The following is a 14,553-nucleotide window of genomic DNA, read 5'->3' as shown; positions in this document are numbered from 1 at the left end:
GAGCGGGCAGTGAGCTCGGCCACCTCTCAGTCGGGCTGGTTAGCGTCGAGGTTGCGTGCGGCCAAACTCGGCTGCGGAGTGTGCGGTGACCCTGGGGAGAGGGGTGGGGAAGGCACCCTCCTGCCAGCCTCCGTGTCCGGTGCTGGACCTCAACGAAGCCTTGACTGATGTCTGCCACGGTGGCACTCGCGCGCGTCCTTGGGCAGTTTTTCCCTGACTGCAAAAACTGGTTGATGCACAAACTTTCCTGTGCAGCTGAGGGTGCAGGGTGTTTGGGGAGCTCCACGTGCCAGACATGGAGCCTCTGAGGAGAAAGATTATCTCTCCTATTGCCCTTCATGGGAACAGCAGGTATGCTTGCTCATGCAGCATCTCCCACCCCTTACCTTTGCTGGAAGGGGTGGGCCCTAAAAGCCCTTTCAGGGACTACTTTGTGCAGCTTCTTCTAGTTTCTGAAGAATTGAAAAGGGTTTGCTTTATGAAAGTGAAGGCCCCAATACCTAGGAAGTAGTTTTTCTTTCTGCTGACTAAAAGCCACTGCTGGTGCAGACCCCTTTGGCACAGGGGCAGCCAGCTGGCAGCTACCAGACCCCTCTCTCTGAAAAGAGGGGCAGCAGAACTGCCAAATCCTGCAGGTCACAGTGTGTGATGCTTTTAGTAAGTCATTTAGTTCAGTTTAATGGTTCAAGCTCAAGATCCTGAAAATATGTGTGTTATTGAATGTAATTGATTAGGTGACAGACTAGGCTTTTACTTTTATTAGTAGTATTTTTATTAAAAAAACCCTCTGTACCTGTTTCTTGAGAAAAGTTCTGAAAATATGACCCAAACCTCCCATGTTGGTTCAAACTATTGGCCACAAATTACAATTTTGAATGGGACTTTAAAAACCAACAGCAATGCTAAAATAAGAAACAGAAGCGAGAGAGGCCTGACTCATGATATTTTTGAAGCTCGAGGCCCAGAGCAGCGTGTTTGAGTCTGTTTGTGGAGAAAACGGAGATGCTAGAAAGGAAATGCTGTGTGCACCTGCCTGCCCGCAGCGGGAGAGCATCAGGGCTTTGGGTTTTGCTGGGTGTGAGCACAGCCTTGCCCGAGGTCCCTCCCTTTTCGGGGCCCACAGGAGACATGATGCAAACATGAATCTTGCAGTGAAGCCCAAGCTGAGGTGAAGAAGTCTGTCACGTTTGACTTCCACTGATAACAGTTCCATAGCTTTTCCTTAGCAGTATTTTTAACCCGATACCACTTATAAAACAATTGTGTGCTCCTTAGGAAGGCAGAAATCGTGGATTATGTTAGCTACTCTGCCACTGACCTGCTCTATAATCTTGGATTTGTCTCATAATTCAGAAAGACGGTTCTGTCAAAGGCTTCACTGGAGCCTGGTCCCTGTGACAGCAGAGCCGGCGGCTGTGACCGGCCGTGTGAGCCTCGCGGGGCTGGGGCATGGCTGTAGGGATGGGACCCCACCAAAGCAAGGGGCATTCAAACTTTACCGACACCAAGTCCCCGAGACTTGCCAGCACAATGGGACGTTCAGAGTGTGACTGATGTTACACTGTCCTGTGAAAACCAGAGTCGAAACTAACGTAGCTTTGGTCTTGATTTGCAATAGCAATGTGTGTGCTTGTTTGCTCGGTGGGTGTGTGTATTTGGAATTTTACAGCTCTGAAATGGATATGGAAAATCGTAAGATATTAGTTGGTCTTCAGAAGACAGTTGGGTGGGTGAATCTGAGTAGTAAATAGTTTGAGTGGGTGGGGGGTGCAGTGGTCCCCTTTCCCCTGCGGCTGGCTGTGCGGGCAGCCCGGGACTTGGTTCGGTGAGCAGTGGGGGCGAGGGAGCGGCCGCGACGGGACGGCCCTGCCCGATGCCCACGGCCGAACTCTGCCCCTTCCCGTTACGCACGGGCAGGGCACGGGCGGCCACTTCGCTTACCCACAGGAACTGCCTTTGGCAATTAAAACATAGGTGCCTGGTTTGGGGTGGGGTTTTTTTTTTTTTTTTTTGTTTGTTTGTTTTTTTTTTCTTTTTTCCCCTTCTCCCTTATCCCCCCTTCTTTTTCTCCCAGCCCAGCCAGGACGCTCCCAGATCATTCCAAGGCACGAAACCTCTCCCCACCCGCTCCGTTCACTCCCGTTCTGCAAAACTTCCCTCTCCGGGTGGGGGGTGCGGGGGGGCGCTGCCAGGCTCCGCCAGATCCCGGCGGTGCTGGCGCGGCGGCTCCATGCCGCGGCTTCGGGCCGCCCCGGCTCCGCCCCTCGCGGTGTGCGAGGCTCTGTCTGTCTGTGTGTGTGTGAGTGTGTGTGTGCGTGCGCCGGGGCCGCCGCCGCCGCCGCCGTGCCCGCCTCTCCCAGCCAGGCAGGCAGCCCCGCCGCGCCGCGCTGCTGGCGGCGGCCGGAGCGGGCGGCGGCGGCGCTGGGCGAGCCCCGGGCGGCTCGGCGCGGCGCGGCGGCCGCCGCTGCTGCTGCCCATGCCGGGCGGGCAGCCCTAGCCGCGCCGGCTGGGCTCGGCTCTCCGCGGCGCGGGGCGGGGAGGGGGCACCACTTCTCCCGGTCTCCCCGCCAGATCGTTATGGACCTATTCGACTTTTTCAGGGACTGGGACTTAGAGCAGCAGTGGTAGGTTTTTTTGGGTGTTTGGTTTTGTTGTGGTCGTCCCCCCCCCCTCCCCGCTTCTAAGAGCTGCCTCCTTCCTCTCCTCCCCGCTCGCTCCCCCGCTGCCGTAGCCTTTGTTGAGGGGCGCAGCGCCCGGTGCCCGCCGCGGAGCGGGTCCGCGCTGCGCCCGCGGGGAACCGGCACCGGGGCCGCCCGGGCTCCGTCCGCGGCCCCGGCCCCGGCCCCGGCCGGTGGGGAAGCGCCCGGCGGCTGCGGGGGGCGAAGTTGGCCGGGGGTGGGAGGGGGGACGATGTGCGGGCTGCCGGCGGAGACAGCCCCGGGGCGGGGAGCGGTGCCGGGGGCGATGCTCGGCTCCGGGATCGCGGCTCGGCCGGCGCTGTGCGCGCCGCTGTCAGTGACAGCGTTCCGCGTCCCTTCCGCGGGGAGCAACGCGGCTGTGGTCGGGCTGCGCGGCACCGCGCGACCGGAGCCCTGTCCGGTGTGGGGGTTCCTGCTGCTGGCTTTGCTGGTTTCCTATTCAATAAGTTAGTTTTGGAAGTGGGAAGATGGGAAGATCAGTCCCCGAGATATTATAGCAGGTCTTTTGTTTTTTTTTTTTTTTCCTTTTCCCCTTTTTGCCTCTTTATTTTTTTTTCTTTCTTTCTTTCTTTTTTTTTTTTTTTAAGAGTGGGATTTGAGGTTTCTGTTCTTCTGCAAATAGGTGCACACCTTGAAAAGGTCGGCGCATCTCTTTAAGCACATCGTAAACTTGTTACCAAAGTGAATGTTAAGGAATTTTCGGTAGGTGACAAGTAGCTGGGAAAGTTGGGGTTTGGGTAGGTGTTCAGCCACTTCCCCGGCTGGTTCACGAGATTATGCTTGTGCTTTAACTGTTTTTGTTGGTTCTCTGCTTTTCAATTTAGCAAATATAATTTTTTTTTTAACTCTGCACGGTGAAATTCGGGGGTTGGCTGCTGCTTTGTTAAATGCTTTTAGGCTGGAGTGCAGTTTGCTAAGAAAGACCGAGACTAAAACACTGTATTTTATGATCCTAATCTCTAAATGTTGCACAGATTATGTGTGTCTGCATGTGCGTTTGGACCGCATGTTCTGCAGAGGCTTTACTTTACTTTGGTGATAATACAAAGGTATGTCTAGGAAAAAGATCATATATTTAGTTAATAACTATAATTTTGCCAAACACAGTCTAACAGCTACGGTTGCAAATGCAGGATAATCAGAACCAAATACCTGTCACATTCTGTTTTATAGCAATTGGGAGTAAATCCTTGGGACTGTAAATTACACTATATCAATATTAATCTGTAAGCAGGCGTTTTGGATTGTGTGCGTGTTTTATCAGCTCTGCATAAACCATCATATTACATCTTTTAATAACCGTGCTGTTGTTATTTAAAAGTAATAATCGCAATAAAATTAGTGCTCAATTAATATTATGCTTCCACCACACTATCTTTACTCTGCTGCACTAATTTATTTTGTAGACAACTGATAACCACCGTATTACTGCTCAAATAATATTTGCATACAATTTGCCTAATTTATAATGTGGGCAACATCATTAATTTAATAGAAGCTGTTACAACCCAATATGTGGGTGTAGTTCAAATACTAAGCACATTATAGGTATTGAGTTTTAACATTTGCTTAATAACTTACTTTCATTTGACTGTGGTTTTATGTGGATTTAGAGAAGTGCATCAGTGCAAGAAGGGAACTCTTGTGCCTCTGTTTTTCCATAAGATATTAACATATTGCCACTCATTCTAGAAATTTTATTTGCTTGCTTTTGTACAGTGAAACTTACTGGTTTTAGTGTTTTTAGGGTCCATGAGAAATGAACATTTCTCTTTGACTGTTTCAGAGTGTTTGATATCTACACAAACTCCCTGTATGGCACAGGCGTTCACGCACAATTGCTTATTGCAGGGATCAAGTTGGATTTAGCTTTTAATAATCCAATTAGTGTATGCATGTGCACATGTGTATAATATGTAGCTATGTAATCTATATGTATACACAAACATTACATGTAAAGATTTCTGTCTCTGACAAGTAGTTGCATTGCTTAATGACAGATGAATTTAGCTCATATACACATATAACATGTATTACATATATATACATGCATGTAAATATGTGCATGCGTATATACGTAGTATGTTATACATGCCTTATCTCTACACACTCAGAAATATGCTTACCCATCATGATTTATTAGTTTTTGTCTGTGTATCCAATATGATATGGTTACTTCATACTATTTACAAGTAAGTACATATAAACATGAGGTGTGAATTGCTGCTTCTGATTTTGAAACTGTCCTCCTTTCTTCTGTCTGGAAGCTGGTCTTTATAAAACGTGTTTCACAACCATTTATAAGGCAATTAGAGACCCTCTTCTGCGTTCCTTGCAAACCCAAAACTTTGCTAATCTGTGCTGCAATCGCCAAGAAGGCAAGCTCAGGCCTACAGCGTGCATGTGGGTGTTTGTTTGTAGTATCTGTATGCAAAGTACAACAGAAACATAGTTAGCCTGAGAAATATATATTAAAAAATATTTATTGCTCAAACAGAGTTGTTTTGTTTTTTGTTTTTTTTTTATGTGATGAAAAGGTGTGAAGGTAACACTTTCTGTGCATTGCCATTATATCAGCAAATGGCTCCCCAAGAGTTTTGGGCTGATAGGAAAACTGCAGTTAATTTTTTTTTTTTTTTACCCCCTCCAACAGCGGTGTGTCTTTGTGTCACTTCTTAAAATGTATCTTGTCAAGAACTGTCAGAGTTACAGCCTGCACTGCCACTACACGCGTTCTTAAATTCTTGCCTGCCGTTCCGGATGATTAGTGGGAGGTTTGTCCTGATACAAACGGCAGAATCAGCCTGTTAGCTTCCCATGTTAGGAGAGGTCAGAGTAGTGTAAGGATGAGGTGTTTCATGGACATTCATCAAGAACGTGGTTGGGAGGGTAACTGTGGGGTTTTTTTGTTAACACTTGGGTAAAACATGTAAAATAAGGCCACAAATATCCCATTGGATGTTTTACCAGACTTGAAAAGGTGAAAAAAAAAAAACCACCCCAAACAATTGAAATGAATCTAAACTCTGGCTGAGGTGAAAGGGCCAAAGCTGAAGTCTGCCGTGATTCCGGGATGGATAAGACGTGTTCACCTGGGCTTGCATTTAATATGAGCCATTCTATGAGGGAGAAAGGGAGGGAGATGGATATAATGAAAAGCTTGAATGCCTGTGTGCACCAAGGGGACCACTTGCTGTTAAAAATCAAATTTCATCTTTTAAATCACTTTCCACGCTTGTCTGTGGTAACCAAGTAAATGAAATCTTGAAGTGTCCTGGGACCGTGTGGCTAGATTTGAACCTGCTTACAGAGTGACGTGGTGCCATTAATCAGCAGCTGGGAAACAACAAAACCCAACAAAAACCCAAGTACTGCAGTATACATAGCTCCTCGCTAACACAAAAAAGGCACAGTGATTCATGGTTTATGTTACATTTACTGTCATTGGTATTAATATTTTTTAAGTCCTCCAGTCTTTAAAAAAAGTGGAAGTGGAGAAAATACTTAGTGCGAAAATGTATATTGAGGTATATAAAATAAAACCCGGCAAAGGGAAAGATCAGCAGGTAAGGGTATCGCTGTAGCTGTGTGGTTGTGATGGGGAAGACTCCTCGCTCTGGAGAACCAAGCCTCTTTTTCTTTTCTTTTTTATATTATGTATCACAAGTAGCCTAATTACAGCAAAACCAGCAAACTGCCAGTTATACAGGAAGAGGCTTAAACTCACTAAACTGTTACATAAATAGAAAGTTCAAAGGTCTGTTTGTGGCTGACAGCTCTGAGAACAGGCCATCTGTGGGCCAGGTTCCTCTCCTGTACGAATGCAGAAATGTACTGCGCGCCACCGCAGCGTCTGCTTTCGGCATAGCCCTTAACCTGGAGAGGGTGATCCTGCTCTCCAGACAAAGGTGAACTGTTTCGGTCCCAGCTCTGGGTACTTCCCCTCCTCACCTGCCTTCCCCTTGCCCTCTCTGCCTTGTGCCTCTGCAGAAGGCACCCCAATCGCTGTTCTTTCACCGGGGTCTGCAATAGCTCGCCAGATTTGAAAAGTCTTCTGAATGTGGAAACAGTGTTGTGTTTCTGATAGGAATGTGTGAAATAGAGTAAATAGGTTCTTTGGGAATTACACTGATTTTTTTTTTTAAATAAATTTTTTAGGGGTGATGGTGAGAGCGCTAGCACAGGAGAAAGTCGCATTTTGAATGGGTTTCTGTAAGGTTTTTCTCCCCCTCCCTTTCTTCTCCTTAAGAAATATTACAGTTGAATTGCAGTTACTTTGTGGATTTGTATTACAGCCATCCCCGAGTAATTATTTGAAAACGTTTCATTTTCAATTTGCTTTGAACGTGTAAATGGATAGATTGTGTGGCTGCTGGTGGGTGGGTGAGGGGGATTAGATGCTGTCAAAACAAGCAGCTGAGAAATACCAAAAATAGTCTTGGGCCAAAACCTGTACTTGAAGTACATCCTGATTTAGTAATTCTTCCCTGGTTGATATTGAACTCCATGGAGTGTAAATCTTAAAAGAATTTGGCCACTTGCAAACATTAAGCTCACATCTATTCTATGAGGCAAAATCACAATCAGTTTAACAGCATCTGAATTGTTTTCCTAATGATTCATTCAAGAATTTAATGACTTTTAAAATATACAAATTGGGCTGGAGAGCAGATACTTCAGATACTGTTCAGCTGTTCTGAAGCCAGGCAGAACTTCAGAGCATTCAAGCACTTTGTATGTGAGTGCCAATTATATTGCCTGGGATTTTCTTTTTGAGTAAAAGATGATGTTACGATGCAGGTCCTTCAGTCAAACAGAATTATTCCTTTTGTCTTGTCAGACAAGACTGTCACCACAACCTGGAATTTAACTAAATAATTTAAGGGGAAAATGTGGCATTTTGTTAAGTATTAACTTAAATAAATATACTGAATGTTTTCTGGAAAAAAAAAAATGGATGGGCACTGCCGGTCTCTTTGAGCTTCTTAGGACTGAGGCAGTGGGCTTCAGCATCAAGGAAGGAGTGTTGGGATGTTTTTGTGCTATGAGGCCTAAATTATGTTTTTATCTGAGTCAAGCAAAATTCCCATCATGCAAGAAGGGGCAAAATTGACTCTAAGACTTAGGAAAAACGTGTGGGCCTTCGTAGAGTAGGGTTGATAGGCAGGTATGTAGTTTTGACCACACAAGCAGTCCTAGTGAAAGAACTCTGATTGCAAGTTAAGTTTTACTGAATCGGGTTCCTGATCACTCCCAAAATGTGCAATGTGTTTTACTAATGACTAAACCCCAGTTCTCCGTGTATGTGGTAATGGAAACTGATGTTATTTTTGACTGTATGGTACACATCCATTTGCCTGAAATTTATCAGCAGTTTTACATGGTTGTGCAGATAACTGAAAAGCCAGAAGGAATGCAAATATTAAATCTCATTAAAAAAAAAACAAAAACAAACCCACAACTAGAAGAACTGTAGGAAACATTTTATACACTGAACACATGAAGTATGTGGAATAAGCATCTGAACAGATAGACCCCATCCTGTATTTCCCTGGTGCCTTTAGTTTGAGGTAATGGAATTTCTTTGTGTAGACAACTTGGTGGATTAGGATCCTGGATATTTGTTAAATGTGTATATTCAATAAATGCCATAAAGTACCCATGTCTTCCTCCAGCTTGTGCCTGAGCCAGTGGCAAGTGATGTCAATGGAGGTGCTCCCAGTTGACTTCAGAGAGTACTGGATTTGGCCCTGTTTTGGCCAAAAGGCAGACTTCCTGAAATGTGGAGCAACTCTCTAATGACGAGGATCAGCAGGGCACTGTGCACGCACCTAGTACTGTGCATGTGGAAAGACTCCACAGAGCACAGTTTTGAACCTGTCTTATTCAGATTTACTGCCTTTCTTTTGAGACGAAAGAAAAGAGAAATGGAGAGGAAAGCTTGAATCTTTTCTCTTGGTTGCAGTTAACAGAGTAGATTTTATAAAGCCATCAAACATCTATTAACACTGAAAACTGAAACTCTGCCACAACTCTGGGCTTTGCAATGTTATGAATTTTTTTTAAGAATTGAACAAGAAGATAGTAAATCCAGTAATATGTCAAGTTAGTACAGCCTTCCAGACCGCTTATAATATAATGTAGTCAGGAAGGCACAACAGTGACTCAAAAAGACAGTTCTTTCATCCTTTTATTGTTACTGAGTGTTCTATATTAATGCTTTGTAATCAAAATATTTGTTTAAACTGTTCTGATAGCTTTAGTCAGAGGTCAGAAGGTACGCTACTCCTGACTAATGGACAACTGTAGAGGTAAAAAATGAGCGGAAGGATGGCAACGTGCATGTCAGTAGCTTTTAAGCTCCATTTTGAATAGCTTCTAATGATACAGGTTGACCAAAGATTCTCACAAAGGGCATGTGATATTCAGTCTGCATTTGTGAGTGAAGATTTTGGGGAATGAGCTGGGGCATTCTTTTAAAAAACTCTACGCTGGAGCCTCGTCTTGTGGTAACTTGAAAAGAATTGCAAGTTGCTCCTTAATTTCAACAAGACTGCTGTTGAGTATGATGGGTTTACAAGGTTGGCTTTGTAATGCTGAAACAGTAGTATGGAACTAGAGAGCTGAGGTAAGGGAATAACCCAAAACTTCCTGCAGTTAACGTTCCAGCTGTTACAAACTGTTTTGTCATGAAGAGGCTGTTTTTCAACTCGTACGTAGCAGATCCATGCCATAAACTATTACGACTGTTAAACAAAGGTCTAGTCAAGTAGTCTCTTCTGTAAAACTTTATATCACTTTTAATGACATTTTATGAATGTTTTCAAGTCAAGCCACTGAGAGAAGAAAACTCACAGTTGTGGAATTTCTTTTCGTTATGTGACCTCAGCAGTTAATCTGTGTCTTTTTAGTGGAGATTATCGATGAGTCCTTATTCCAGGTGATTTGAGATGGTGAGATTTGAGGAGAGTCGGAGGTGATAGCACAACTGGAAGCTGGTTTTTGTTGTAGGTGTGACGCAGAGAATGGGGGAATGCCGTTTCCTATGTACACTGTAAGTCTTGTTTAGTGAGGAGCTGTGCAGTCAGCAATTCGCATTCCTGACTCAGATGCTGCATGGTGCTACCGGTTATAGTAAGATATGAATAGCCCACTCATAATTATATGTTTTTATAGGCGTGGGGTATTAACAACCAGCAAAGAAGAAAATGAGGTGGAGCACCAGGTTAAAAATCACTCAGTTGTTCCTATGACAAGTATTATAATAGCTATTTTTTTTCGCTGTGGGTGTACGTGGTGTTGTGGAATTGTGTTGTGTAGCTCTATGTTGCTTTCTGTGCCTGGGGCTGAAACCTGCAGATGTCTTACTACTGAGACTGGTGCTTTCTCCTTATGGCCCTTTGCATGGATTGTTGTTAGAATTTGACCGTAGTTTAAAAGTTGTCTTCTTGGTCATTCAAGTGTAGGCCCTTAGGATAGGTGATGGCATCTACATCCTACAAAGGCATAGATGCCTAAAAGTAAGATTGGATTAAAATGGAGCAGTACTTGGTGGCTTGTGATCTGTGCTGAGAAGATGGTTTCACAATGGAATGTTTTTAGTTTTAAAATATTTTTAGGTCTGAAGGTAACAATCTGTTATGTAGGTCTACTTATTCCTTTTTCGTCCTTTACTGTAGTACTGGTTTAAGTCAAGTTTTCGCTTGTGAGGAAAAAAGCAAACAGCTGTCAGTAGAGAAAGCAAATGCAAAGCTTTAAATATAAAATCAAGAAATAGAAAATGTTATTGAGGTTGCTAATTCCCATTGATTTCATGTCATGAGAGAAACTAGGATCCTGCAGTAATGTGGTGCTCAGGTGAGTGTTTCTAGGCTGCCATCAGTAGCCATGCTGAGATTGGAGAATGTAGCGTTTGAGACTTGGGAAAATGTGTGCCTGTTGATTATGGACCTCTTTGTCTGCACAGAGGCCAGTGTGAGAGATGATTTCAGGGTGCTTAATTTCAGAAGGCTGTGTATTTTTTAGGTCCCTGTCCTGAACTCTCAGGTGAGACACTTGGGGTTGCCAATTCATGTAGAAAAACTTCAGGCTGCTCTCTTGAATGTGGGTGTGATTTTTCTTTCAGTTTTTTTTCCTGTAGAACAATGGAATGACATTCTTCCTGGTGTTTCCTATGAAGAGTAATGATGAGGAATTATCTTCTCTGTCTACAAGTGTTTAAAAACTCATTAGTTAGGGTCCCTAAAAGAATTCCAATACAAGTCAGTGGGTGTGGTGAAACTGATTGTAATGGGAAGCGGACTGGGCCCTGGGGCTGGTGGTCAGCAGGGAGGCAGCGCTGTAGAGAATACTGTGCATATGCTATAGTAAGCGTTTTCATAGATCTCCTCTGTGGGAGAGGACAATGGCTTTGGAGCTCATATTTACTCAAAAAGCAGCCCTTTGATTTTCATGGCTTTATGCTTTGTTGCACATTGGAAGGCCCATTTGTCTTCACCAAGCCTTTGAAGAGGGATAGGTGAAGGGATTGAGGCATTGGCCGATGGCTGAGGTAGCAGTTGCTTGGAGAAGCAGCTAAGTTGCCTGGCTTTTTTTTGGTAATTCTTGGCAGAGTTGTCATTGTCCTTTTTAAGTTTGCTAAATCAAGGTGAGTATATATTTAAGAACAGAACGTGGATTCTCTTACCAGCTCTGTCACTAGCTGCTTTACTGCCTTTGGAAAGTCACTTTGGATCTGTCAAAGTGGGGTCATGATATTTACATCTTTGGTAATTGGCCTTTCTTTTTTTTTTCTTTTGTTCAAGTGGAAAGCATGAGAGAGAGGGGCCAGCTGTGTAGTTACCTTTATCTGGTGCTTCTGTCCACTTTTTTATCTTCCTGGAGGTCAACTGGGAACTGTTTTTGACGTTTTCTCTACGCTGAACTTCACTCTAGCTATATAGTCCTTAACTAGCTTGCTTGTACTGCATTACCTGCAGAAAGAGCAAACAGTGCTGATGCAGGTTGCCTGTGGTGTAGCTTATGCGTTGAGATCCTGTGTTGGATGCAACTTTCATGCTGATGGTATCAGACACGTTTAGAAAAATGGAGTGGTATTTCTGGCCACAGACCTTTCAAGCAATGCTGATTTATGTCTCTCTGCTTTACCTCCTTTTGTAAAGTGAGAAGAATAACATCTTAGAATTTTACTGGTAGACTGAGGCATTCTGCAGAGAAGTCATCGTTGTTACCCCTTATACACAGGGGAATGGAAGGAGGAGTGAAGTGACTTGCAGAAGGACTCGGTGTTGGTCAGGACTGCTGTCAGCTGAGTTCCAGTTCACTGCTTGCCCACTCTGATGGGTATATTTTCCTATTCCGCAGGGTTGTGATGAGGTTAAGTCCCTTAATGTTTATGAATGTTTATGGTGATAGAGCAGGACAGGAACCTAGGCAGATATATTAGGAGGGGAAAGGCAAGCCTGTAAAGAGAAATGGTAGGATTTGGGCAGTGCATACCTGCAAGAAAAGATAGTCGAAGCAGAGAAAGTCTTCTGAACAGCAGAATTTCTTTACAGTGTGCATATTTCATATAATTTACCCTGCTCTCAGCTGGACAGTGAAGGCCATGGACCTTTCGGAGACAGAACGCTCTTGTTACTCCAGAAGACTTGTCATTTCCCTTGGTCTTATAGAATAGCTTTGTATATGCAGCTGTAGCTTAAGTAAACATCATGTCTTGGACTCTTCACTGAATAGTACATCCACACTTTTTCTGAAGCATTGTTGCTCATTGAGCCAGCTGCCTTTGTTTCTAGCAGACCGCCACTTTGGTTAACCCTGGGCATGAGTTTTCTTCACATATGTTATTAGACTGAACATTTTTTCTATTTATACGACTTGGGGATACAAATTACTGCATTGCATTTAGCAAGCATTAGGAACAGTACATCTTCGTGATGTAAAAAAAAAAAAATAGAGGCAAAATTTTGTTTGAAAGTCCTTTCTTTCAAGGTTCAAGGGAAAATAGGCAGCAAAACCAATCGATGGTCTTTATTTTTATGTCCCAGAAAAGCAGGACGTATTAGCACATATGTGTGTTAATAAATTATGTTGGTGGAATTTGATTCTGAAATTAACAATGGGCTTTTGAAGAAGGGAATGAATTTTGATGAAATCCTGTGTATCATTTTAAGGCAATTAGGGAGATTATTAGTAGCATGCATACTTAGAAGTATTGCCTTCGTGGCTTTGATAATTGTCTGTGGGCCTGTAAAGTTGCACTGAGGGCTGAGCCGAAGGCTACTGCCGCTGATTGAAGTTTTTCATTCATTTAGTAAACTCTAAAACATACTTAGCCAGAGCTTCCTTTGCTTTCTCGCTCCATTTCTGGAGAGGATGACCTTTACCTACTCTGTGGTAGAGCTCCAGAAACATTATGCAATCTATTGCAATATTTTTGTTACTGCTCAGTCTTTCCTTCTCTCTTTAAAGAGCCCTTGCCCAAAGTGACTGTTCTTTAATGTGCACATTGAGGGATCCTAGATAAGGGAACATGAAGAGAGTTTTGATACGTGTGTGGGAAAACACCTTGTGCTCATTCAGAATCGTACAGCCCCATCAGCAGGACATTGAGCACGTTTGGATCGTGGACCGTGACTAGATGTTATCCTCATCAGGATAATAAATAATAAATAATACACTTGCCTGTCAGTTCTCTCTGTCTGGTTCTTTTCCCGTTACCCAAGACAAGCTGTTGTGTGAGAATTTTGCCTGGTTGTAGACTGCTCATGAATCTTGCAGTACATGACATGCAGGCATCTAACAGACATGACTAGAAGCTGCATAAAATACACAGACATAACACGGAAGTCATGTGTTTGAAAACACATTAGAGCTCCACAAATAACCTGATATCTAGAAGGCTTTTTTTCCTTCTGTATGTCCATAACGAAGAGTATCCTGGTAGCTGCATTTCAACCACATCAGGGTTGGTTTAGATTTTGTAATGATTCTCACTTGTGTAAACTCACACAGTCTGCCTGCAAATTCAACTTCAATGATAAAAGGTCTCATCAAAAAATTGATGCAGGCTAGAATGTTTGGTTAAGATTTAATATCTTTCTAACTAATTATAACGCAGTGTCAATATATGCTCTAATATCCGTGGAAAGAAGAGGAACATAAATGATACAGTTCCATTGTACTAGGTCTTTTGTAAACAATGAACAGTTAGGTGGATGTCTGGAGCAAGGGCGAGAGAATTGATAAACCTGTTCCAAAGGGCTTCAAAAGTTGAAGTGAATTCTAAATGTAGATTAGGAGTAAATGATGACAGCCAACCCAGCATTACCTCAGTTGATTAATTTATAAGGATACCGGTCAATCATTTTAACCAACAGCTATGCGTAGTAGAATCCTAATGGGATCTGTCTGTTAAGATTACATAAAGTAGAGCATTTGATTTATTTCATAGCTTTCCAACGCTCCACTTTAACTTCATACAAATAATGCATTAGTCACGCTGGATAAAATGGCGTATTGAATAAAGTTGTGATTTTGTCTGCTGCTTATAATCTGATTTTTATAAAGGATTAAATCTGTTTTAGTAGTTTATTCGTATCATAAAAAAGATTGTCGGTTGAATGAAATCTTTACATCTGCCACTTTCTATCTCAGAAAAGACAGTAACATAAAGTTCCTCATTTCCTCCCAGTCTGTTTTGTCCCCTGGTGTGTCTGAGCGTGTCTATCTTCTCCACGTGTTTGTGTATTATAATGTCAGCCTGTTTTTGAAGTTGTGGTTAAGACTGCATCACAGCTTTTGGGGGGCAAGATGAGGGGTTCTAAAAGTCCTAGCAAAGAAAATACCCATC

The 14,553-nt window shown here is 43.5% G+C and overlaps 1 protein-coding gene across 2 annotated transcripts in view; it reads left to right on the top strand.

Moving 5' to 3' along the window:
- Nucleotides 1–2,452: 2,452 nt before the first annotated feature.
- The window catches only part of AFF2 (ALF transcription elongation factor 2), a 345,930-nt gene continuing 333,829 nt past the window's right edge, over nucleotides 2,453–14,553 (top strand). For both annotated transcript variants that reach the window (XM_086756076.1, XM_086756075.1), the window contains exon 1: nucleotides 2,453–2,624. In XM_086756076.1, coding sequence (XP_086612202.1) covers nucleotides 2,578–2,624 — 47 coding nt within the window. In that variant the 5' untranslated portion in view covers nucleotides 2,453–2,577. The remainder of the gene's footprint in view (nucleotides 2,625–14,553) is intronic.

The sequence above is a fragment of the Chlamydotis macqueenii genome, chromosome 11 (assembly GCF_036417535.1).
Source record: "Chlamydotis macqueenii isolate bChlMac1 chromosome 11, bChlMac1.mat, whole genome shotgun sequence".
Lineage (NCBI taxonomy): Eukaryota > Metazoa > Chordata > Aves > Otidiformes > Otididae > Chlamydotis > Chlamydotis macqueenii.
This window is presented reverse-complemented; position numbering and strand designations above follow the sequence as displayed.